The sequence below is a fragment of the Trichechus manatus genome, unplaced genomic scaffold (assembly GCF_000243295.1).
Source record: "Trichechus manatus latirostris isolate Lorelei unplaced genomic scaffold, TriManLat1.0 scaffold00071, whole genome shotgun sequence".
In the NCBI taxonomy this organism is placed as follows: domain Eukaryota; kingdom Metazoa; phylum Chordata; class Mammalia; order Sirenia; family Trichechidae; genus Trichechus; species Trichechus manatus.
This window is the reverse complement of record NW_004444007.1, coordinates 12,143,158-12,168,171: the sequence shown is the minus strand read 5'-3', so window position 1 is coordinate 12,168,171 and position 25,014 is coordinate 12,143,158. Positions and strand designations below refer to the sequence as shown.

Sequence of the window (25,014 nt, the reverse complement as noted above, 5' to 3'; positions counted from 1 at the left end):
TTATCTCAAGTTTGGGAACATTTGGAAGTGCACAAGTATAATTTACAAAATAAAAATTGGGATCTCTATATCTGAGAAAAGAAATCAAGAATAATTTGTATATAATCTTAATATTTTCTGTTCTTGATGCCAGACCACAACTCAGATAAATTTTCTTTGTTTTATTCTTTGTATGATTCAAGATCAGTTTTGTTCCTTTCAATTACAGTATATAATTGTATTAGATGACCCTAAAGGACCAGGGAAGTATACTAAAAACCAAAACAGTGACAGTAGAGTTGATTCTGACTCATGGAGACCCCATACGTGCAGAGTAGAAGTGTACTCCATGGGGTTTTCAAGACTGTGACCTTTCCAAAGCAGATTGCCAGGCCTTGTTTCCAAGGAGCCTCTGGGTGGATGTGAACTGCCAACCTTCCAGTTAGCAGTCAAGTGTTTAACCTTTGTGCCACCTGGGATTCCCAGGGAAGTATAGGGAAGATGAAAATCTGGAGATAAAAAGAAAGAACCCAGAATGATGTCCTGGAGGATGTTGTCTTAAAATAAAGAAATGCTCAGGTTTGTCATGCATAAACTCATTTAGTTTATTGCAGGGTAGTCACGGCAAGGCATGCAAGTAAGACCTTGTTGTGGATTGAATTGTATCCCCCAAAAATTATGTGTGTCAACTTGGCTGGTCTGTGATTCCCAGTGTTGTGTGATGGTCTATGAGATTTTTTTTTTTTTTTTTTAACTTGGGAGAGTTGAAGCCAGTGGATTTATTTATTTATTTACTTATTTATTTATTTTTTGCTCTTTAGATGTAGGTTTACAGAGCAAATTAGTTTCTCATTAAATAATTAATACCCAAATTGTTTTGTGACATTGGTCGCCAACACCACTACATGTCAACACTCTCCCCTTCTCTACCTTGGGCTCCCCGTTACCAGTTTTCCTGCCCTCTCCTTCCTTCTCTTCCTTGCCCCTGGGCTGGTGAGCCCATTTAGTCTTGTTTTGTTTTATGGGCCTGTCTAATCTTTGGCTGAAGGGTGAACCTCAGAAGTGACTTCAGTACTGAGTCAAAAGCGTGTCTGGGGACTATACTCTCAGGGTTTCTCCAGTCTCTGTCAGACCAGTAAGTCTTGTACCTTGCTCCACACGGGGTGGGACCAGTGGAGTATCTTAGATGGCTGCTCACAAGCTTTTAAGATCCCAGATGCTACTCACCAAAGTAGGATGTAGAACATTTTCTTTATAAACTATGTTATGCCAACTGAGCTAGGTGTCCCCTGAGACCATGGTCCCCAGCCCTCAGCCCAGGAATTCAGTCCCTCAGGGAGTTTAAACGTGTCTATAAAGCTTCGATGACCTTGCCTTGGTCAAGTTCTGCTGACTTCCCCACTACTGTGTACTGTCTTACCCTTCACCAAAGTTACCACTTATCTATTGTCTGGGAAACAGACAATAGTGGTTAAGAGCTACGGCTGCTAACCAAAAGGTCGGCAGTTCGAATCCACCAGGTGCTCCTTGGAAACCCTATGGGGCAATTCTGCTCTGTCCTATAAGGTTGCTAGGAGTTGGAATCGACTTGACGGCAACGAGGATTTGGTTTTTGGTTTTATCTATTGTCTAGTTAGTGTTTTTCCCTCCCTACCCTTCCCCTCCTTAGTAACCATCAAAGATTATTTCTTTCTGTGTGTAAACCTTTTCATGAGTTTTTATAATAGTGGTCTCATACAGTATTTGTCCTTTTCTGACTGACTTATTTCAGCCTGCATAATGCCTGCCAGATTCATCCAAGTTGTGAGATGTTTTGAAGATTCATCGTTGTTCTTTAATGTTGCGTAGTATTCCATTGTGTGTGTGTACCAGAGGTTGTTTATCCATTCATCTGTTGATGGGCATTTAGGTTGTTTCTGTCTTTTTGCTATTGTGAATAATGCTGCAATGAACATGGGTGTGTATATTTCTATTCCTGTGATGGCTCTTAGTTCTTTAGGATATATTCCTAGGAGTGGGACTGCTGGATCATATGGTATTTCTATTTCTAGCTTTTTAAGGAAGTGCCATATTGTTTTCCAAAATGGTTGTACCATTTTACATTCCCACCAGCAGTGCGTAAGAGTTCCAAGCACCCCACAGCCCCTCCAACATTTGTTATTTTCTGTTTTTTTGATTCATGCCAGTAATGTTGGGGTGAGATGGTATCTCATTGTAGTTTTGATTTGCATTTCTCTAATGGCTAATGTTCGTGAGCATTTCCTCATGTGTCTGTTAGCTGCCTGTCATGGATTGAATTGTGTCCCCACAAAATACGTGTCAATTTGGTTAGGTCATGATTCCCAGTATTGTGTGGTTGTTCTTCATTTTGTGATTGTGATTTTCCTATGTGTTGTAAATCCTGATCTCTGCTTGTGGTTAATGAGGCAAGATTAGATTATGTTAAAGAGGATTAGGGTGGAATTGTAACACCCTTACTAAAGTCACATCCCTAATTCAACGTAAAGGGAGTTTCCCTGAGGTATGGCCTGCACCACCTTTTACCTTACAAGAAATAAAAGGAAAGGGAAGTGAGCGGAGAGTTGGGGGACCTCATACCACCAAGAAAGCAGCACCAGGAGCAGAGCGCGTCCTTTGGACCTGAGGTTCCTGCACTGAGATGCTCTCAAACCAGGGGAGGATTAATGATACGGACCTTCCTCCAGAGCCAACAGAGAAAGTATTCCCCTGGAGCTGACTCCCTGAATTTGGACTTGTAGCCTACTAGACTATGAGAGAATAAATTTCTCTTTGTTAAAGCCATCCACTTGTGGTAATTCTGTTATAGCAGCACTAGATGACTAAGACACCACCTGAATGTCTTCCTTGGTGAAGTGTCTGTTATATCTTTTGCCCATTTTTTAATTGGCTTATTTGTCTTTTTTGTTGTAGAGCTGTTGGATGTTCCCATAGATTTTAGAGATTAGACCCTTGTCAGACATGTTGTAGCCAAAATTTTTTCCCCAGTCTGTAGGTTCTCTTTTTCTACTCTTTTGGTGAAGTCTTTTAATGAGCATAAGTGTTTAATATTTAGAAGATCCCAGGTATCTAGCTTATTTTCTGGTGTTTATGTACTGTTATTTATGGTTAGTATACTATTTATGCCCTGTGTTAGGGCTTCCAGCATTGACCCTATTTTTTCTTCTATGATCTTTATAGGTTTTGGTTTTATATTTAGGTCTTTGATACATTTTGAATTGGTTTTTGTATATGGTGTGAGGTATGAGACCTGTTTCATTTTTTTTACAGATGGACATCCACTTTTGCCAGCACCATTTGTTAAAAAGACTATTTTCCCCATTTAATGGAATTTGGGCCTTTGTCGAAGATCAGGTGACTGTAGGTGGATGAATTTACATCTGGGTTCTCAATTCTCTTCCATTGGTCAATGTGTCTGTCATTGTACCAGTACCAGGCTGTTTTGACTACTTTAGCTGTATAGTAGGTTCTGAGGTCAGGTAGTGCGAGTCCTCCTACTTTGTTTTCTTCAATAGTGCGTTACTTACCAGGGTCACTTTCCTTTCTATGTGTCATGGATTGAATTATGTCCCCCAAAAATGTGTGTATCAATTTGGCTGGGCCATGATTCCCAGTATTGTGTGATTTTCCTTTATGTTGTAAATCTTGCCTATATGATGTTAATAGGGGAGGTTGGGCAGAAGTTGTGTTAGTGAGGCAGGACTCAATCTACATTAAGATTGGATTGTGTCTTGAGGCAATCTCTTGAGATATAAAAGAGAGAATTGAGCAGAGAGACGGGGGACCTCATACCACCAAGAAAGCAGTGCTGGGAGCAGAGCGGGTCCTTTGGACCCGGGATCCCTGAGCGAAGAAGTTCCTAGTCCAGGGGAAGATTGATAAGAAGGCCTACAGAGAGAGAAAGGCTTCCCCTGGAGCTGACATCTTGAATTTGGACTTTTACCCTACTTTACTGTGAAGAAATAAATTTCTCTTTGTTAAAGCCATTCACTTGTGGTATTTCTGTTATAGCAGCACTAGATGACTATATCTGAGAGTTAATTATTTTTTTTTTCATCTTATTAAAGACTGCTGTTGGTTTTTGGATCGAGATTGTATTATATTTGTAGATTGCTTTAGGTAGAGTTGACATTTTCACAATGTTAAGTCTACCTATTCATGAGCATGGTATGCTTTTCCATTTATGTAGGTCTCTTCTGGTTTCTTGCAGTAGTATTTTGTAGTTTTCTTTGTGTAGGTCTTTTACGTCCCTGGTTAGATTTATTCCTAAGTATTTTATTTTTTAAGGGCTATCATAAATGTTATTGCTTTCCTGAATCCGTCTTCGTAGTTCTCTTTATTGGTGTATAAGATTATAACTGATTTTTGTATGTTTTGCTTGTATCCTGCTACTCTGCTGAATCTTTCTACTAGTTCCAGTAGTTTTCTTGCTGAGTCCTTCAGGTTCTCTACGTATAGTATCATATCATCTGCAAATAGGCATAGTTTATTTCTTCCTTACCTATTTGGCTGCCCTTTATTTCTTTATCCTGCCTTATTGCTCTAGTTAGGACTTCCAGCACAATGTTAAATAGGAGTGGTGATAAAGAGCATCCTTGTCTTGTGCCTGTTCTCAGGGGTAATGTTTTCAGTCTCTTTCCTTTAAAAATGATGTTGACTGTTGGTTTCGTATAGATGCCCTTTATTATGTTGAGTAATTTCCATTGTACACTTTTTTTATTGAGAGTTTTTATCAAGAATGAGTGTTGGAAAAGTTTATTAAGAAAATGTTCTGTGCCTCACTTTGGTGAATGGTGTCTGGGGTCTTAAAAGCTAGCAAGCGGCCATCTAAGATGCTTCAGTTGGTCCCAGCCCACCTGGAGTAAATGAGAATGAAGAAAACCAAAGACACAAGGAAAATATTAGCCCAAGAGACAAAAAGGGCCACATAAACTAGAGACTCCATCAGCTTGAGACCACAACTAGATGGCACCCAGCTACCACCAATGACCGCCCTGACAGGGAACACAACAGAGAGTCCCTGTTGGAGCAGGAGAATAGTGGGGTGCGGAACTCAAATTCACGTAAAAAGATCAGACTTAATGGTCTGACTGAGACTAAAGGAACCCCAGAAGACATGGCCCTCAGACTCTCTGTTAACCCAGAACTAAAACCATTCACAAAGCCAACTCTTCAGACAAAGACTAGACTGGGCTATAAGACATAAAAATGATACCCGTGAAGAGTGTGCTTCTTAGTTCAAGACTAAATGGGCAGCTCCTATCCGGAGGCGAGATGAGAAGGCAGACAGGGATAGGAGCTGGTTGACTGGGCATGGGAAATCCGAGGTGGAAAGGGAGAATGTGCTGTCACGTTATAACGATAGTAGTTAGGGTCACATAAACAATGTGTGTATAAATTTTTGTATGAGAAATTAACTTGAGCTGTAAACTTTCACGTAAAGCACAATAAAAAATAATAATAAAAAAATGAGTGTTGGACTTTATCAGATGCCTTTTCTGTGTCTATTAAGATGATCATGTGATACTTTCCTTGTGTTTTATTTACGTGGTGGATTATGTTGATTGGTTTTCTAATGTTGAACCATCCTTGCATACCTGGTATGAATCTCACTTGGTCGAGGTGTATTATTTTTTTGATATGATGATCAATTCTATTGGCTATAATTTTGTTGAGAATTTTTGCATCTGTATTCATGAGAGATATTGGTCTGTAATTTTCTCTTTTTTGTGGTGTCTTTGCCTGGTTTTGGTATCAGGGCTATGCTGACTTCATAGAATGAATTTGGACGTATCCCTTCTTTTTCTGTGTTCTGAAATAGCTTGAGTAGCGTTGATGCAAGCTCTTCCCTGAATGTTTGGTAGAATTTTCTAGTGAAGCCATCTGGGCCAGAGATTTTTTTTGTTGGGAGTTTTTTTGATTACCTTTTCAATCTCTTCTCTTGTTATGGGTCAGTTCAGAGTTTTTATCTCAGTTTGTGTTAGTTTAGGTAGATGGTGTATTTCTAGAAATTTGTCCATTTCCTCTAGGTTTTCAAATTTGTTGGAGTATGGTTTTTCATAGTACTCTGTTATGATCCTTTTACTTTCAGTTGGGTCTGTTGTAATGTCCCTCATTTCATTTCTTATTTGAGTTATTTGAGTCCTCTTCTGTTTTTCTTTTGTCAGTTTGGCCAGTGGTTGTCAATTTTGTTGATCCTTTCAAAGAACAAACTTTTGGTTTTGTTGATTCTTTCTATTGTTTTCCTATTCTCTATTTAATTTATTTTGGCTGTGATTTTTATTATTCCCTTTCTTCTGGTGGTTGTGAGCTCCTTTTCTGTTCTCTTTCTTTGTTTGAGTTGTATAACTAATCTTTTGATTTTGTCGCTTTCTTCTCTTTTAATGTGTGCACCTATTGCTATAAATTGACCTTTGAGCACTCCCTTTGCTGTGTCCCAAAGCTTTTGGTATGATGTGTCTTTATTCTTATTTGAGTCTATGAATTTTTTGATTCCATCTTTGATTTTTTCTATTAGCCAGTGTTTTTTTTTTAATTGTTGTGCTTTAAGTGAAGGTTTACAATTCAAGTTAATCTCTCATACAAACATTTATACATACATTGATTTGTGACTCTAGTTGCTTTCCCTATACTGTGACAGCACTCTCTTTCTTTCCACCCCAGATTTCTCATGTCCATTCAACCCACTCCTGACCCTCTCTGCCTTTTCATCTCACCTCTGGACAGTAGCTGCCCATTTAGTCTCATGTACCTACTTAAACTAAGAAGCACACTCTTCACGAGTATCATTTTATGTCTTATAGTCCAGTCTATTCTTTGTTTGAAGAGTGGGCTTCAGGAATGGTTGTAATTCTGGGTTAACAGAGAGTCCAGGGGCCATGTCTCCTATGGTTCCTCCAGTCTCAGTCAGACCATTAAGTCTGGTCTTTTTACTAGAATTTGAGTTCGGCATCCCACTTTTCTCCTGCTCCATCAGGGACTCTGTTGTGTTCCCTGTCAGGGCGGTCATTGGTGGTAGCCAGGCACCATCTAGTTCTTCTGGTCTCAGGCTGATGAAGTCTCTGGTTCATGTGGCCCTTTTCTTTCTCTTGGGCTAATATTTTCCTTGTGTCTTTGGTGGTCTTCATTCTCCTTTGCTCCAGGTAAGTTGGGACCAATTTATGCATCTTAGATGGCTGCTCACTAGCTTTTAAGACCCCAGGCGCCACTCACCAAAGTGGAATGCAGAACATTTTCTTAATAAACTTTGTTATGCCAATTGACCTAGATGTCCCCTGAAACCATGGTCCCAGACCCCCGCCCCTGCTACACTGGCCCTTGAAGTGTTTGGTTGCGTTCAGGGAACTCCTTAGCTTTTGGTTTAATCCAGTGCTGCTGACTTCCCCTATAGTGTGTGTTGTCCTTCCCTTCACCTAAGATAATTCTTGTCTACTATCTAGTTAGTGAATTCCCCTCTCCCTCCCTCTCCACCCTCGTAACCATCAAAGAATGTTTTCTTCTGTTTAAACCTTTTATCGAGTTCTTCTAATAGTGGTCTCATACAATATTTATGCTTTTGCGACTGACTAAATTCACTCAGCTTAATGCCTTCCAGATTAATCCATGTTATGAGATGTCTCGTGGATACATCATTGTTCTTTATCGTTGTGTAGTATTCCATTGTGTGGATATATCATAATTCGTTTATCCATTTATCCATTGATGAGCACCTAGGTTGTTTCCATCTTTTTGCTATTGTGAACAGTGCTGCTGTGAACATGGGTGTGCACATATCTATTTGTGTGATGGCTCTTATTTCTTCAGGATATGTTCCAAGGAGTGGGATTGCTGGATCATACGTTACGTCTATTTCTAGATTTTTAAGGAAGTGCCAAATCGATTTCCAAAGTGGTTGTACCATTTTACATTCCCACCAACAGTGTATAAGTGTTCCAGTCTCTCCACAACCTCTCCAGCATTTATTATTTTGTGTTTTTTGGCTTAATGCTAGCCTTGATGGGGTGAGATGGTATCTCATTGTAGTTTTCATTTGCATTTCTCTAATGGCTAATAATCATGAGCATTGCCTCATGTATCTGGTAGCCACCTGAATGTCTTCTTTGGTGAAGTGCCTGTTCATATCCTTTGCCCATTTTTTAACTGGGTTATTTTTCTTTTTGTTGTTGAAGTTTTGCAGTATCTTGTAGATTTTAGAGATTAGACCCTGATCAGATATGTCGTAGCCAAAAATTTTTTCCCAGTCTGTAGGTTGTCTTTTGACTCTCTTGGTGAAGTCTTTTGATGAGCATAAGTGTTTGATTTTTAGGAGCTCTCAGTTATCTAGTCTCTCTTCTGGTGCTTGTGCATTGTTACTTATGGTTCGTATTGTGTTTATGCCATGTATTAGGGCTCCTAACATTGTCCCTATTTTTTCTTCCATGATCTTTATCATTTGCAATTTTATATTTAAGTCTTTGATCCATTTTGAGTTAGCTTTTGTGCATGGTGTGAGATATGGGTCTTGTTTCAGTTTTTTGCAGATGGATATCCAGTTATGCCAGCACCATTTGTTGAAGACACTGTCTTTTCCCCAATTAACAAACTTTGGGCCTTGGTCAAATATCAGCTGCTCATAGGTGGATGAATTTATGTCTGGATTCTCAATTCTGTTCCATTGGTCTATGTATCTGTTGTTGTACCAGTACCAGGCTGTTTTGACTATCGTGGTGGTATAATCGGTTGTAAAATCAGGAAGTGCGAGGCCTCCCACTTTGTTCTTCTTCAGTAATGCTTTACTTACCCAGGGCCTCTTCCCTTTCCATATGAAGTTGGTTGTCATTTTCTATTTATTCACTTTCTGCTTCACTGGCCATATTTTTCCAGTCTCCTTTATTAGTTATTCCTCATCTGCCTAACCACTAAATGCTGTAAGGCTCACACCTTCCAATGGCTTTATGTTTCATTCAGCGAATAAGCTCAACATTTTTACAGTAACCTGTAAGGTCCTACATGATCTGTCGCCCACCCCTCCAATTCTCTGACCTCACCTCCTTCTCTTCTCCCTGTCACTCATTCCTCTGCAGCCACATTGGCCTCTTGACTAAGAACACACTATGTATGCTTCTACCTCAGAGCTTTTGTTTCTGCTGTTTCCTCTGACCATGATACAGTAGTCCCTCCTTATCTGCCGGAGATACATTCCAAGACCGTTTGTGGATGCCTGAAACCTCAGATAGTACCCTACACATACTATGATTTGTCCTTACATTCATACCTATGATTAAGTTTAATTTATAAGTTAGGCACAGTAAGAGATTAATAACTAATAGTAAAATAGAAGAATTATAACAATATATTGTAATAAAAGCTATGTGAATGAGCAGGACAGCATGAAATTTCATCATGCTATCTACTCATTTAACATTTTCTAACGGCGGGTAACTGAAACTGCAGAAAATGAAACCACGGATAAGGGGGGATGATTGTACATTCCCCCTAGATATCTGCATGACTTGCTCTCTCACATCTTCAGGTCTACAATCCAAGGTAATCTTTTCCCTAAAGTCTTCCTTGAAAACCATAACAAAATAGCAATCCTCCCCCACTGGTGACACTCCCTATCCCTCTTACCCTGCATAGCATTTGACACTTTATGTTATAACTATATGCTTACTTGTTTATTTGTTTATATCTGTCTCCTGCTACCAGAGATGTAAGCTCCCTGACTTTGTTCTTTGAGGTTTTATCCTCAGGTCCTAGAATAGTCCCTGGCACATAGTAGGCGCTCAATAAACAGTGAATGAATATTTTGTGAGTGAAGGCACAAGTGTCAACCCATATTTAAATATTAGTACAGATTAATTCCTTTCCTTCCTACTTTTTCAATAAAAAATAATAGGATTTCTAAAATTTTTCCATATACACTGCTCCTGATTATCTTCATACTCCCCAAGATGTGTGTAACTCACTTTGAAAATTATTGTAGTCTAAGGAATTGGCTCTCAGTCTTTCACTTTGGGAAGCAGAAGAATCCTTATGGAGCTTGTTTAAAGTGCAGATTCCCAGGCCTACCCCCTAGAGATTCTGATTCAGAAAGTGTGTTGTTGAGTTCATGAATCTGCATTTGTAAGGTGGTTTTGATGCAGATGGTCTAGGGCTACAATTGGAAATACCTCCTCCACATATTTGGTAGTCTTATATTACAGCTTGTAACTCCAAGCTCAATGAAGATGGAAAAAATTCTTTAGCATGCCTCAGTCTGCTCACACACAGAATGATTGAGGTCCCGTATTCCCTAGACCAGTGGTTCTCAAGGTTTTGAATTATGAAGACTGTGTCAGTCCGTATAGGCTAGGTTATACAGCAGGGAAAAACCACTTCAGCCCTCTTTTTTCAGGTGGTCTACCCTCATGTAGGCTTGGGTTTCTTTCTACTCAGTAAGTTTCCACTAGCCCCTCTGCTTTCCAGCTTCCTTCATTTTGGTAGCATCTCTAGTCTGGACTATCATTCCTCTCCTCCCTCCACTCTCTTTGACCTTACTTATCCCTTTTTAAAAAAGCTTTTAATCTAATTTTAATGGGTTTAAAGAAGCAGAGATAAAAGTCTGTGTTCAGTCCCTTATGTGTAACCAAATAAACAATCAAACTTCTAGAAAGGGTTAGGCTATACTTCTTCTTCCACTTCTTTACCTCCTATTCAGGAGTCTACTCACCAAGGTCTGGTTTCTGCTTCTCATACTCAGCTACTTCCTCAAAGGGCCCCAATGACCTTTATTCATCAAACTCGATGGCCTTTTTTCCATTTTCATCCTCTGGAGCTTTCTGCACCATTGAACGCACAAGCAATACCCCACTCGCTGGAAAGCAATATCTCTTTTGCCTCCTTCATTTCTTCTTCCCCTTAAATGTGAATTCTCCTCAGTATTCTGCCTTTGCTGTTCTTTTTCACTATTCACTCAATGAATGTTAGGCACTGTGCCCGGTGTGGGGACACAAAGGTAAATAAAATGTTTGTAAAGGGGTGTTAAAGTGATACTCTTTCTTCTCAGTTTTAAATAAAACTCAAAAGACTAAAAACAAAATAATCAGTGGCAAGTATTTCCACATTCCAAACTGAGCTACTCAGAATGTGAAACTAGCAAAAGAAGTGGTCCCAGACTGGATTTGCTACTTTTTTTCTTAATTTATTTTTCATTGTGCTTTAAGTAAGTTTACAATTCAAATCAGCACACTGGGACAGCACACTCCTCCTTTCCACCCCAGATTTCCCATGTCCATTTAACCAGCTCCTGACCCTCTCTGCCTTCTCATCCAGCCTCCAGGCAGGAGCTGCCCATTTAGTCTCCTGTATCTACTTGAACTAAGAAGCACACTCTTCATGAGTATCATTTTATGTCCCATAATCCAGTCTAATCTTTGTTTAAAGAGTTGGCCTCAGGAATGGTTTCAGCTCTGGGCCAATGGAGTCCGGGGGCCATGTCTTCCAGGGTCCCTCCAGTCTCAGTCAAACCATTAAGTCTGGTCTTTTTTACTAGAATTTGAGTTCTGCACCCTACTTTTCTCCTGCTCCATCAGGGACTTGAATTTGCAACTCTTAACCTGTTGAACATGTAAAAAGCATTGAAAGTGAAGAAATTAGGAATATCTTGAAAAAGTTGTTGGAGTGAGGAACAGCAATGAGGAAGGAGTGGGTAGTGCTACTACTTGTCTTCAAACATTGTGAAAGGGTCTGGAATAGGTCTCCTTGGAATGCTTGATATTTGCTTCCTGGAGTCTGGGGGGACAAAGGAACTGGTATTTGACACACAAATGAAAACAAAAGGATATGGCTGGAGGTGCCTGTTGGCAGAGCAAAGAAAGGTGTCTGTGTTAGAGCAAACAGTGCTTCCAGAGGGAACAGGGTAGAAGGGCAGATGTAGGCCCTTGGGAAGCAATGGACCTGGGGATCATTTGAATAGGGTCCTCTCCAAGAAGCTCCCTGCCAAATTGTGCAATCTCAGCAGAAAGAAGCTGGAGGTATACTGCTGGATACAGAAGTTGAGAAGGCATCCACCATTAGTGGCCAGCTAGAGAAGAGGCATTGCCAGCAACAGGGGGGTTGACATCAGGTGTTCCCATTATCCTAAACTCTAGAAAACCTGTAAATCACCCCACAAGAGAGAGTCAGCTTTAACCCCCTACCCCACCAAGCTCAGAGTGCCAAGGTCAGATCACAGCAACAGTCAGATAGGGCCCTGTTCCCCACACCTCTCTCCTTACTTTGACCCTGTGGAGGAGAGAAACCATGGCCTGCAAGCTGTAGGGTAGAGGAGAACTCAAAGAGAACAAATATAAAAGAGCCTACCAAACCCCTGAAGCAAGTCTGAACTGAGAGAGGGGGAAAGCTTTCACCTGAAAAAAGGGTCAGAGTCTCAGCTGTTACGCAGGCCTGTTTAGTGACTTTTCCTGGGACTAAATGTTTTTTAATTTTTTGTTTTTGCTTTAATCTAAGAGTAACCGGAAAAGTAATGACACCTGCCCTAGTTTCTGTCCAAAGATCAAGGAAGACTGAGTCCTCAGAAAAGATTTAAAGGAATAAAGGTGGAAAAGAATCAAGTTGCTTTCTACTTGCACTCGGTTGTAGTATCGCTTTTTCAGCATAAGAGGGACAGGTAAAAGGTCTCTGTTGTTAGGGCCTTACAGTCCGGTCAGTGGAAAATACAGAAGTTAAATAATTATAAATATTCCAACTCTGAGAATTGCTACAAAAAAGGTACATGCACCCATGAAAGTGTCTAACTGGTAGATTGCATTCTCGATTAATTTGTCAAAAGCCAGTTTACCAAAAACTTTTGCTCATCAAAGGACATTATCAAGAAAGAGAAAAGACAATTTACAAAATGGGAGAACATATTTGGAAATCATATATATAAAGGGTTTAATATACATTTGAAAGGATTGTAATAGATATTTCTCAAAAAAGATATGCAAATGGCCAATAAACACATGAAAAGATGCTCAACATCTTTAGGGAAAGGCAAATCAAAACCACAATGAGATACTACTTCACACCTAAAAAAATCAGAAAATAAGTGTTGGAGAGAATGTGGAAAAACTGGAGCCCTCATGTATTGCTGGGCAGAATGTAAAACAGCAACTGCTGTAGAAAACAGTTTGGCAATTTCTCAAAAAATTAAACATAGAATTACCATATGGCCCAGCAATTCTACTGCTGGGTATATATACCAAAAAATTGAAATCAAGAACTCAAATAGATACTTATACACCAACGTTCATTACAACATTGTTCATGATAGCTAAAATGTGGAAACTACCCAAGTGTCCATCAACAGATGAATGGATAAACAAAATATGATATAAACAAACAATGCAATATTTTTCTGCCATAAAAAGAATGAAGTTCTAACACATACTATGACATGGATGAAACTTCACAACATTAAGTGAAGAAGTCAGGCACAAAAGGACAAATATTATATGATCACATTTATATGAAATATTTAGAATAGACAGATGCAAAGAGATGGAAAGTAGATTAGTGGTTACCGTGGGCTGGGGAGAGAGGGCAAGGGGAAGTTATAGCTTAATTGATACAGAGTTTCTGTTTGGGGTGATGAAAAACTTTGGAAACAAATAGTGGTGATGATTGCACAACAGTGTGAGTGTGATTAATGCCACTTGCGATGGTTAAGGTTATGTGTCAACTTGGCAAGGTCATGATACTCAGTAGTTTGGCAGACATTACATAGTTATCCACCATTTTGTGATCTGATATGAGCAGCCAATCAGTTGAAAGGTCAATCAGCTGAAAGCCAGTCAGTTTCCTTGGGGGATGTGGCCTACATCCAATATATATGGATGTTCTGGCAAAGCTCACTCTCTGTGGATCCTGCATCTGCCTCATCATCCTCTGACCTCCAGTTCTTGTGACGTGAGCCAGCAGCCTTCCGCTTGACCTGCAGATCTTGGGATTCACCAGCTCCCACAATCCCATGAGCCAGCAGCATTCCACCTGACCTGCCAATTTGGGGTTTGTCAGCCCCTGCAACAACGTGAGTCAGGAAAAGCCTCCAGCCTGACTCTTGACCCACAGATTTGGGACTTGCCAGCCTCCACAACTGTGTGAGCCATTTCCTTGAGATAAATCTCTGTCTGTATATTTATATATACGCTTCATTGGTTTTGTTACTCCAGAGAACCCAGCCTAAGACATTTGGTACCGAGAGTGGTTTTAGAGGAGGGAAAAAAAACTTTTTTTTTTTTTTTTATTTTTACAGAAAAAACTACTTTCTCATTAAACAATTAGTACATACATTGTTTTGTGACATTGGTTACCATCCCCACGACATGTCAACACTCTCCCTTCTCAACCTTGGGTTCCCTATTACCAGCTTTCCTGTCCCCTCCTGCCTTCTAGTCCTTGCCCCTGGGCTGATGTGCCCCTTTAATCTTAGAGGAACAAAATCTTAAGGATGAGTTTTCTGAATTGGTTTTCAAGTTCGGCTAGACTTAAATATACTGATGACTTTAATTCCAGTAAGGAAGAGGGTACAGCTAATCCATGGTGTGAGGTGGCAGTAGAAATACGTAAAATATCACCACCATTGGATCAAATATTTGTGAGAAACAAGGCTCTGGGTGGTTGTGTATTTGATGCCTTTCAGAATTTCTGTCAAACTGAGAAGTATAGGGAGGCTGGTTTGTTGGTCCTTTTGCTAGACAAAGTGGTGAAAGAAAGATGAGCTCAGGGCTTCAGAGTCATAAAGTCAGACATGCACAGCAGCACTGCATAATTAAACGGAAGTGAAATATACAAGATCAGGCTTTAGCAGGACCTGAAGGCACAAGTAACTTACATGAGGAAGTGGCCCAAATGTCCACGGTCTCCACTCCTGTCACATTACTTTCCTTCTCCCAGTCTGCACCTATGGCCTCATGGGGTGTTCCTCATGATCAGCTGACTGAGGAAGAGAAAACTCATGCCTAGTTTACAGATGGCTCTGTGCAATATGCAGGCACCACTTGAAAATGGATAGTGGCAGCACTGCAGCTCCTTTCTGGGACCTCCCTGAAGGATGGTGGTGAGGGGAAATCCTCTCAATGGGCAGAACTTTGAGCAGTGCGCCTGGTTGCTCACTTTGCTTGGAAGGAAAAATGGACATATGTGAGATTGTATACTGATTTATAAGTTGTGGCCAATGGTTTGGCCGGATGGTCAGGGACTTGGAAGGAACATGATTGGAAAATTGGTGACAGGGAGGCATGGGGATGAGGTATGTGGATAGACCTCTCTGAATGGGCCAAAGAAGTGAAGATATTTGTGTCCCATGTGAATGCTCACCAAAGGGTGACCTTGGCATAGGAGGATTTTAACAGTCAAGTGGATAGGATGACATGTTCTATACATGCCAGTCAACTTCTTTCCCTAGCCACTCCTGTCATTATGAACACTCCTGTCTCATGAACAAAGTGGCCATGGTGGCAGGGATGGAGGTTATGCACAGGCTCAGCAACATGGACATCCACTCACCAAGGCCAACTTGGCTACAGCCACTGCTGCATGTTCTATCTGCCAGTAGCAGAGACCAGCACTGAGTCCATGATATGGAACCATATTCGAGGTGATCAGCCAGCAACTGGTGGCAGGTTGATTACATTCGACTGCTTCTGTCATGAAAAGGGGAGCATTTTGTTGTTACTGGAATAGATACTTACTCTGAATACCGATTTACCTTCTCTACATGCAATGTTTCTACCAAAACTACCATCCGTAGAGTTACAGAATGCCTTCTTCACTGTCATGGCATCCCACACAGCATTGCCTCAGATCAGGAGACTCACTTCACAGCAAATGAAGTGTGTCAATGGGCCCATGCTCATGGAATTCACTGGTCTTACCACATTCCTCATCATCCTGAAACAGCTGGCTTGATAGAATGATGGAATGGCCTTCTAAAGACACAGTTACAACACCAGCTAGGTGGCAATACCTTGCAGGGTTGGGGCAATGTTCTCCAGGAGGCTGTATATGCTCTAAACCAGCGTCAGTATATGGTGTTTTTTCCCCCATACCCAGGATTCATGGTCCAGGAATCAGGGGGTGGAAATGGGCGTGGCACCACTTGAAAATGGATAGTGGCAGCACTGCAGCTCCTTTCTGGGACCTCCCTGAAGGATGGTGGTGAGCGAAAACCCTCCCAATGGGAAGAACTTTGAGCAGTGCGCCTGGTTGCTCACTTTGCTTGGAAGGAAAAATGGACGTATGTGAGATTGTATACTGATTTATAAGTTGTGGCCAATGGTTTGGCCGGATGGCCAAATTATCCCTAGTACCCACTCACAAGATTTTTGCTTCCTTTCCCCGTGACCCTATGCTCTGAAGTTCTGGACATCTTAGTTCCAAAGGGAGGAATGCTCCCACCAGGAGGCAACACTGATTCCATTGAACTGAAAGTTAAGAATGCCACTGAGCCACTTTAGGTGTCTTATGCCTCTGGAACAACAGACAAAGAAGAGAGTTACTATATTGGCTGGTGTGATTGATCCAATTACCAAGGGGAAATTGGATTGAAGTTACATAATGGAGGTAAAGAAGAGTATGTCTGGAATACAGGAGATCCCTTAGGGCATCTGTTAGTACTACCATGTCCTGTCGTTAAAGTCAGTGAAGAACTACAGCAACCCAATTCCGACATGACTAGTAATGGCCCAGACCCTTCAGGAATGAAGGTTTGGGTCACCCTACCATGCAAAGAACCGTGATCAGCTGAGGTGCTTGCTGATGGTGAAGGAAACACGGAATGGGTGGTAGAAGAAGGTAGTTCTAAATACCAGCTGTGATCACGTGACCAGTGCAGAAATGAAGACTGTAATTGTTTTTAGTATTTATCCCTTGTTTTGTTATACATGTAAATGTATATGTATATCGAATATCTTTTTTTCTTCGCTCCCTCATTCCATTACTTACTATAAAGTATGATATGTAAACGGGGCTAGTACATCTTTGGTTGTATGCATGTTAGTTGTATCATGTTAAGTGCAAGTATGACTTTATAATTGTCTTTATTTAGAGGTTTTGTATGGTTTAAGAACATGTGTACAGATGCCAGGTTGACAAGGGGTGAACTGGGATGATTAAGGTTATGTGTCAATTTGGCTAGGCCATGATACTCAGTGTTCTGGCAGTTATTATGTAATCATCCTTTATTTTGTAATCTGATGTGAGCATCCACTCATTTGAAAGCCAGTCAGTTTCCTTGGGGGTGTGGCCTGCATCCAATATATATGGATGTTCTGGTAAACTCTCTCTGGCTCCTGCATCCGACTTGACATCCTGTGACCTCTGGTTCTTGGGATGTGAGCCAACAGCGTGCCACCTGACCTGCAGATCTTGGGATTCAGCAGCTCCCGCAACCCCATGAGCCAGGAGCCTCTCACCTGACCTGCTGATTTTGAGCTCGTCAGCCCCTACAACCACATGAGTCAGGAGAAGCCTCCAGCCTGACAGCTGACTCACATGTTTGGGACTTGCCAGCCTCCACAACTACATGAGCCATTTCTTTGAGATAAATCTCTCTCTCTCTCTATATATATATATACACACACACGTATATGTATATAAAAACCAAACCTGTTGCCGTCGAGTCAATTCCTTCTCATAGCAACTCTATAGGACAGAGTAGAACTGCCCCATAGGGTTTCCAGGGAACAGCTGTTGAATTCAAACTGCCGACCTTTTGATTTGCACCATAGCTCTTAACCACCATGCCACCAGGGCTCTCCCTCTCTCTTTTTGTACATGTGTATATATATATCTACATATATATATATATATATCTACATATATATATATATATATATATATGCGCTTCACTGGTTTTACTCCTCTAGGGAACTCAGCCTAAGACACCACTGGATCATACACTTGAAAATGGTTAAAATGGCAAGTTTTATGTTGTGTATAATTTACAATTTTAAACAATGACAAGAAAAAGAAAAAAGCCAGTTTACCAAATGACTGATTTGTCAAATTTCCTTGTTTCTTTAGCTATTTGTAAAGTTTACTGAGAAGTATATTGGATAGAATACTGTCAAAACTTTTGCAAATTTTTGCATGGTTTTAATTGGCTGGTTTTTATTTGTGTTCATAACAGCTTTTAAGACATTGTTTGATTTGTCTCAGCCCCGGCTTTTTATTGCTGCAGCTGGAGGGCACTAAGAAATAGAGGAGACCCCTGCTGGGGGTTAGGGTAACAAGCTTTCAGCACTGCCTGGACTGCCCATCCTCCAAAAGGGGCGACTGGCAGACAGAGAGAGCATTGGCTTTCCGCAATGGACTTTTGTCCAATCGGCCTGCTCCCAGGCTTGTCATATCCCTTCTGGATTCCTACAGGTCTAATCAGCTCCTACCTGTCTGATTTGTCCTCCCAGTAGCCTCCAGAAGGATCTTCCAAAATGAAACTCTGCTTTCCTGTTTAAAGTCCTTCAATGGCCCCCCCTTGATGTGCTCCCTCATTGCTTCTCCCATCTCATGCCCCACCATTCCCTCATTTTACACTCCTCTCCACAAACTGACTCCTCCTCTGGACCATCAGAACTCAACCCAGATGTCAGCTTCTCCTGGAAATGTCCCCAGCATGCTAGTCAGGCTCACATGTTTTCATGGATCCCTGGCCCATCTCTATCAGGGAACTTGCTTGTCTCTCCTCTGGATGGTACTCTCCTCAGGGCAGAGGTTTTTAGCTCCTTAAAAAACAAATCAGTTGCTGTAGAGTTCAACTCATAGTGACCCCATGTGTGCAGGTTACAGTTGCACTCCATATGGTTTTCAAGGCTGTAACCTTTTGGTAGTAGATTTCCAGGCATGTCTTCCCAGGGACCTCTGAGTGGGTTTGAACCACCAACCTTTCAGTTAATAGTCGAGCACTTAACTGTTTGGCTACCCAGAGACTCCAACACAGAGTAGTGTTTACTGATTCATTTATTGAATTACTTGATAAATAAGCCAATGACTTGTCTTCCAAACGCAGACACACATTTTCCCCTTACTACAAAATATTCCCAATGTATGTCCTTCAGGCATCTCAGAGTCGATAGATCCCAAACCAAATCCATAATGCTCTACCTTAACTGAATATCTGTTTTGATTAAGGGCATTACACATCCTTACAATCACTCAGCCTCAAAACCTAGGACCAATACATTCCTCCTCACCCTCAGCCCCTACATGGATTAAACTGTCAAATCCTATTGCTTTTTCTTGCTCAATTCTTTTCAAACCATTCTCATGCTCCACTCCTACTGCCTCTTCCTCTACCATTTCCTGCTCATTGACCACCCCATTTGAAACACACACCATCTGTGTACAATTGTTAGATAGGACTGCTCACAATTCCCTAAATATATTCTGCATATCCCTCTTCTGTGCTTCCGCTAGCACCAACCCCCTAATAGGCACACCTGTCTTTCAGGGCCTTGCTAAAATGCTACCACTTTGGTCTCTAGAAAGACTGAATCTCTCCCACCCTGGTTCTCTAAGAGTATTGTGTTGTGTTTGTACCAGTTACATCACTTACCACAGTCTGCCTTGTATCCCGGTTATTATGTGTGTTTTTATCTTACTGCCCAGATAGTAGACCCTTAGAAAACTGAGACCATGTCATATTCAGCTAAGCAAGATCTTGCACACAGTATGAGTTTGATAGTTTTGCATTTAATAATGCAATTAATAAATTTCATTCATCATTCATTCCATGAGACTATATTCAGCACCAAGTTTGTTACTCAACATAACTGCTAAGATTCATTGAATTTTACGTTGGCCTTAGGATAATCATTGATTTCATGCTTAATACCTGCCAACCATTATATACATATTGTTTCTAATCCTTACAATAACCTTATAAAATAGACAATAAACGAACAATTGCCATCTAGTCCATAGGGTTTTCAATGGCTAAATCAAAAAGAAGACTTTGGTTTGTTACTAAGTTAATGTTTACTTTGTGTTTGACAGCGCAGTTTAACATCAGACACACCTCAAGAGGATCTCATAGACAAAAAGTGCTTAACAGAAAAATACACACATCTCTCCTGTAATAAAGTCTTCTGCCAACCGTGGCAGAAATGCATCGACGGAACCTGTGTTTGTAAGCTCCCTTATCAGTGCCCAAAGAATGGTACTTCGGTTTGTTCAACTAATGGAAGAAGCTATCCAACATACTGTCAGCAAAAGAGTTTTGAATGTCTTCGTCCAGAGGCAAAATTTTTAAATAATGGAAAATGCACACCTGAAGGTAGGAAAAGCCTAGTTTTCAAGACCAAGTTATTCTATGATATAAAAGGGCAAATATCTGCCATACTTTCTACTAGAAAATCCATTTCCTGTGAAATATGGTGAAAATGACTCAGAGTTCTCTTGACTCTCCACAGTAATTTAGGGGATAACTAAAGAAATCAGGAATCAGGAGAGTTCAGCCCTTGAGTCTAGAGCATGTTGCCTAACCCCAGGCCTCCCCATAGCATTAGTACTACCCTCTGCTGCCTCCATTCTCACTTCTATTTGGTTAATGGGATTATTCCCAGGGCCATTTAGAGTCCATTTCGGACCCAATGAAAAAGTCTTTACATGAGATTGGTACTGATATGCGGCATTGTCAGCCCTCTTCTGGACCTCTGGCCCCAATGGTTTCTGCCAGCTTCCATTCTTCTATCACCTGCCTCTCCCTCCCACCCCCTACCCCACTGGCCTTAATTATCCACATGGAGCTTGGGCCATTGCTGACTTGGACATACTCCAACCTAGCAAACTTGGCCTCTTAGACTAGAGAGCTTGTCTACCTTCCACCCAGGTGCCTAATTTATAAGGGGGCTGGGACCCTAATATGCAGATTGGTGGAATGGTTAAGATCAGGGTTTCACTGTCAGTCAGATTTTATTTCAAGACCCTCCAAGCCCCACCCAGGTCAATGACAAGCTGTATGACCTCTCTGGGCCCCACTTTCCTCCTCTGTAAAATTTGAGTAATGGTAGTCCCTAACCCATAAGGCTCTTGTGAAGATTAAATAAAATGATGCACGTTCTTGGCACACCGAAAGTGCTCATTAAATTTTAGCCATGACAGCAAAACTCAGGCTTACTGTCCTCTGGTATCAAGTTATGACAGACACTTAGTGAATTTACAGATTAACACTTACCAAGTTCTTGCTAAAGCACCATGACATAAACCAGCTCACAGTAGCTTACATATTTTTGTGATACTAAGTTAAGATGCTGAGGTAATGCGGAAAAGGAGGAAGAAAGCACCCTGTTGAGCGCCTCCCTGTGAGTTGCTGGAGAGGAGGAAGGCAGCGGTGGTTATCTTGTCTGTGTCAGCCTTTCTTCTCCTCAACTGAATGCCTTAAATATATGAGAAGGCATAAACCCTTCTTACATTTTCATTATTGTTTGTTTGGCTTGCTTTTAAGACCGTGAACTTTGGAGTAAGATTAATAGACAAAAACCAATTGCTGTAGAGTCGACTTCGACTCATGGTGACCCCGTGTGTGTCAGGTAGAACTGTTCTCCATAGGGTTTTCAATGGCTGATTTCAGAAGTAGACTACTAGGCCTTTCTTCCAAGGGGCCTCTGGGTAGACGTGAACCTCCAACTTTTCAGTTAGCAGGCAAGCGTATTAACCGTTTGCACCACCTTGGGACATGTAAGATTAATACTGTTGTTGTTACTACCTGCCGTAGAGTCAGCCCCCAACTCATGGTAACCCCATGCCCAACGGAACAGAATGAAATGCTGCCTGGTCCTGCTCTGTCCCCATTATCAATTGCAGATCTGACCATTGTGATCCATAGAGTTTTCATTGGCTAATTTTTGGAAGTTGATTACCAAGGCTTTCTTCCTAGTCCGTCTTAGTCCGGAAGCTTGGCTGAACCTGTTCAGCATCACGTAAGCCTCCACTGACAGATGGGTGGTGGCTGTGCATGAGGTGTATTGGCCCGGAGTGGAACCCAGGTCTCCTCCATGGAAGGTGAGAATTCTACCACTGACTCACCAATGCCTCAGCAAGATTAATATAAATTAAAAAACCACACCTGTTGCCATCAAGTCAATTCCAACTCATAGAGACCCTATAGGACAGTGTAGAACTGCCCCCATAAGGTTTCCAAGGCTGTAATCTTCACAGATGCAGACTGCCACATCTTTCTCCTGCGAAGTGGCTGGCGGGTTTGAACCACTGACCTTTAAGTTAGCAGTCAAGCACTTAACCACTACACCACGAGGGATCCAGGATTCACACAGCATGTTCAAATTCCTGGTTTTATCACTTAAGCCAGTAACTTAATATCTCTTAGCCTTAGTTTCTCATGTGTAAAAATGAGAATACAGGCTTAATCTTCATAGGATGGCTGCGAGGATTTGATGGTATTCTATATAACTTGTAGCACAGCCACTGACTCACAGTAAGCACTCATAAAATAGTGTTTATTATTATTTGTTAAAATCTTTATGATGTTCAAAGTTAATTTGACATTATATAGTTTACTATTTTTGAGGTTCTTACTCAAGGGAAAAGGTGAATGCCTAAATATTTCTCTTTCTTTTGGTTTTTATTTTAGGACAATTCAGTGTTTCTGTGAATTATAGAAACACGAATTCAGAAGGAATTGTTGAAGTAAAACTTGTGGACCAAGATGAAAAGATGTTCATCTGTAAAAACAGCTGGAGCATAACACAGGCCAACGTGGCTTGCCGTGACCTTGGATTTCAACAGTGGGTGCTTGTATTAGTGATTTTCCCAGGGTTGATTTTATTGTCCCAACTATTTGCTTTTTGGTTACCTAATTCTCTTGTAAGGAGCCCTGGTGGCGCAGTGGTTAAGCACTCGGCTACTAATCAAAAAGTCAGCCATTGGAACCCATCAGCTGCTTGCAGTCTGCTCCCATAAAGGTTTACAGCCTTGGAAACCCTATGGGACAGTTCTACTCTGTTCTATAGGGTCACTATGAGTTGCAGTCAGCTTGACATCAACGCATTTGGTTTTTTTATTTTTATTTTTTTGGGGTGATTCCCCTAGTGCCTCTGTTTCCTCATATGGAAACGGAAAATAGTAACTACCTGCCTAATAACAGTGTTACAAGGATCAGATGTGTCCACGTTTGCCTAGCACGTAGTACACTGTCCAGTACAGAGCATCGATAAGTTTGTTAAAGAAGAGTCTGGACGCAAACACTTTGCTGATTCACAGAGTTGCAAATGCATTTTTTACCCTCTGTCTCTACTTATGTCTATCTCTACTCCATGTCCACTTTTTCACATGTAATATTGCTTACTTATGCCTTCTCTCTTTTTTCTCGCTTAATATATATTGTAAATCATAGTATTAGTAAATATGTAAACAAACTGTTTCCTGATTATACTGCTGGAAATTATTCTGTGGTGAATAGGACATTCTACCTCTAGGAAATCTTAGTGAGCTTATCATGTTGTTGTTAGGTGACATTGAGTCGATTCCAACTCATAGCGACCTTACGTACAACAGAACGAATCACTGCCCGGTCCTGCCCCATCCTCACAATCGTTGCTGTGTTTGAGCCCATTGTCGCAGCTACTGTGTCAATTCATCTTGAAGGTCTTCCTCTTTTTCAGTGACCCTCTACTTTACCAAGCATGATAGCCTTCTCTAGGGATTGGTCCCTCCGGATAACATGTCCAAAGTATGTGAGACGAAGTCTCGCCGTCCTAGCTTCTAAGGAGCATTCTGGCTGTACAATACTTCCTCCAAGACAGATTTGTTCATTCTTCTGGCAATCCATGCTATATTCAATATTCTTCACCAACACCATAATCTAAAGGCATTCATTTTTCTTCGGTCTTCCTTATTCATTGTCCAGCTTTCACATGCAAATGAGGTGATTGAAAATAGCATGGCTTGGGTCGGGCACACCTTAGTCCTCAAAGTGACATCTTTCCTTTTCAATACTTTAAAGGGGTCTTTGGCAGCAGATTTGCCCAATGCAATATGTCCTTTGATTTCTTTTTTCTTTTTTTGCCTTCTCTTTTTCTCTTGACCGTCTTCCAGAGGTTTGCTTCTTTGATTAGTCTTTTTTATTTTTGTATTTGTTGTCTCTTGTTTCTTTATTTTCTATTTCATTGATCTTTGCTGTTAATTCTCCCTTCTTCTTTATGCTATTGTATTTTTTTTCTAATTCATTGAGTTGGATGCTTAATTCATCAGTTTTCAAATTTTCTTGTTTTCTAATATAAGTACTCAGGGTAGAAGTTTCTCTCCAGGTATTGCTCCATGTGCATGCCACAAGTCTCTGTAAGCGTTATTTTATTTATTGTTCAGTTCAAAATATTTTCTAATAATCCATATAATTTTGCCTTTGACCCATGAATAATCTGTAAATCTCTTTTTTACTTTCTAAATAAATGTATTAGTTTGACTTTGGTTATCTTTCTTACCTCCCTTTGGTTATCTTTTTGATAATGATTTCTTATTTAATTGCATTGGGGTTAGAGAATGTGTCTGTGTGATGGTAGTTCTGGCTATATATATATCTATATATATATATATAATTATTGTTGTAATTAAATGAAGTTTACATTTCAAGTTAGTCTCCAATACAGAATTATTTTTAACATACATTGTTATGAGACCCCAACCGCTCACCCCATTCTGTGACAGCACACTCCTCCCCTCCGCCCCTGATTCCCCATGAACATTCAACCAGCTCCTAACTCTCTCTGCCTTCCCCTCTCACCTCTGGACAGAAGCCACCCCTTTGGTCCCTTGTATCTACTTGTCTAAGAGGCACATTCTTCACAAGTTATCACTTTATGTCCCACAGTCCAGTCCAATCCCTGTCTGAAGAGTTGGCCTCGGAAATTGTTTTAGCTCTGGGGTGATGGAGAGACCAGGGGCCATGCTTTCCGGGGTGCCTCCAGTCTTAGTCAGACCATTAAGTCTGGTCTTCTTACTAGAATTTGAGTTCTGCATCCCATCATTCTACTGCTCCATCAGGGACCCTCTGTTGTGTTCCCT

At 40.9% G+C, this 25,014-nt stretch overlaps 1 protein-coding gene across 1 annotated transcript in view; it reads left to right on the top strand.

The window, feature by feature from the left end:
- The window catches only part of CFI (complement factor I), a 73,464-nt gene that overhangs the window by 5,783 nt on the left and 42,667 nt on the right, over positions 1-25,014 (top strand). Inside the window, exons 2-3 of the mRNA XM_023734801.1 lie at positions 19,990-20,269; positions 22,586-22,739. Coding sequence (XP_023590569.1) covers positions 19,990-20,269; positions 22,586-22,739 — 434 coding nt within the window. The remainder of the gene's footprint in view (positions 1-19,989; positions 20,270-22,585; positions 22,740-25,014) is intronic.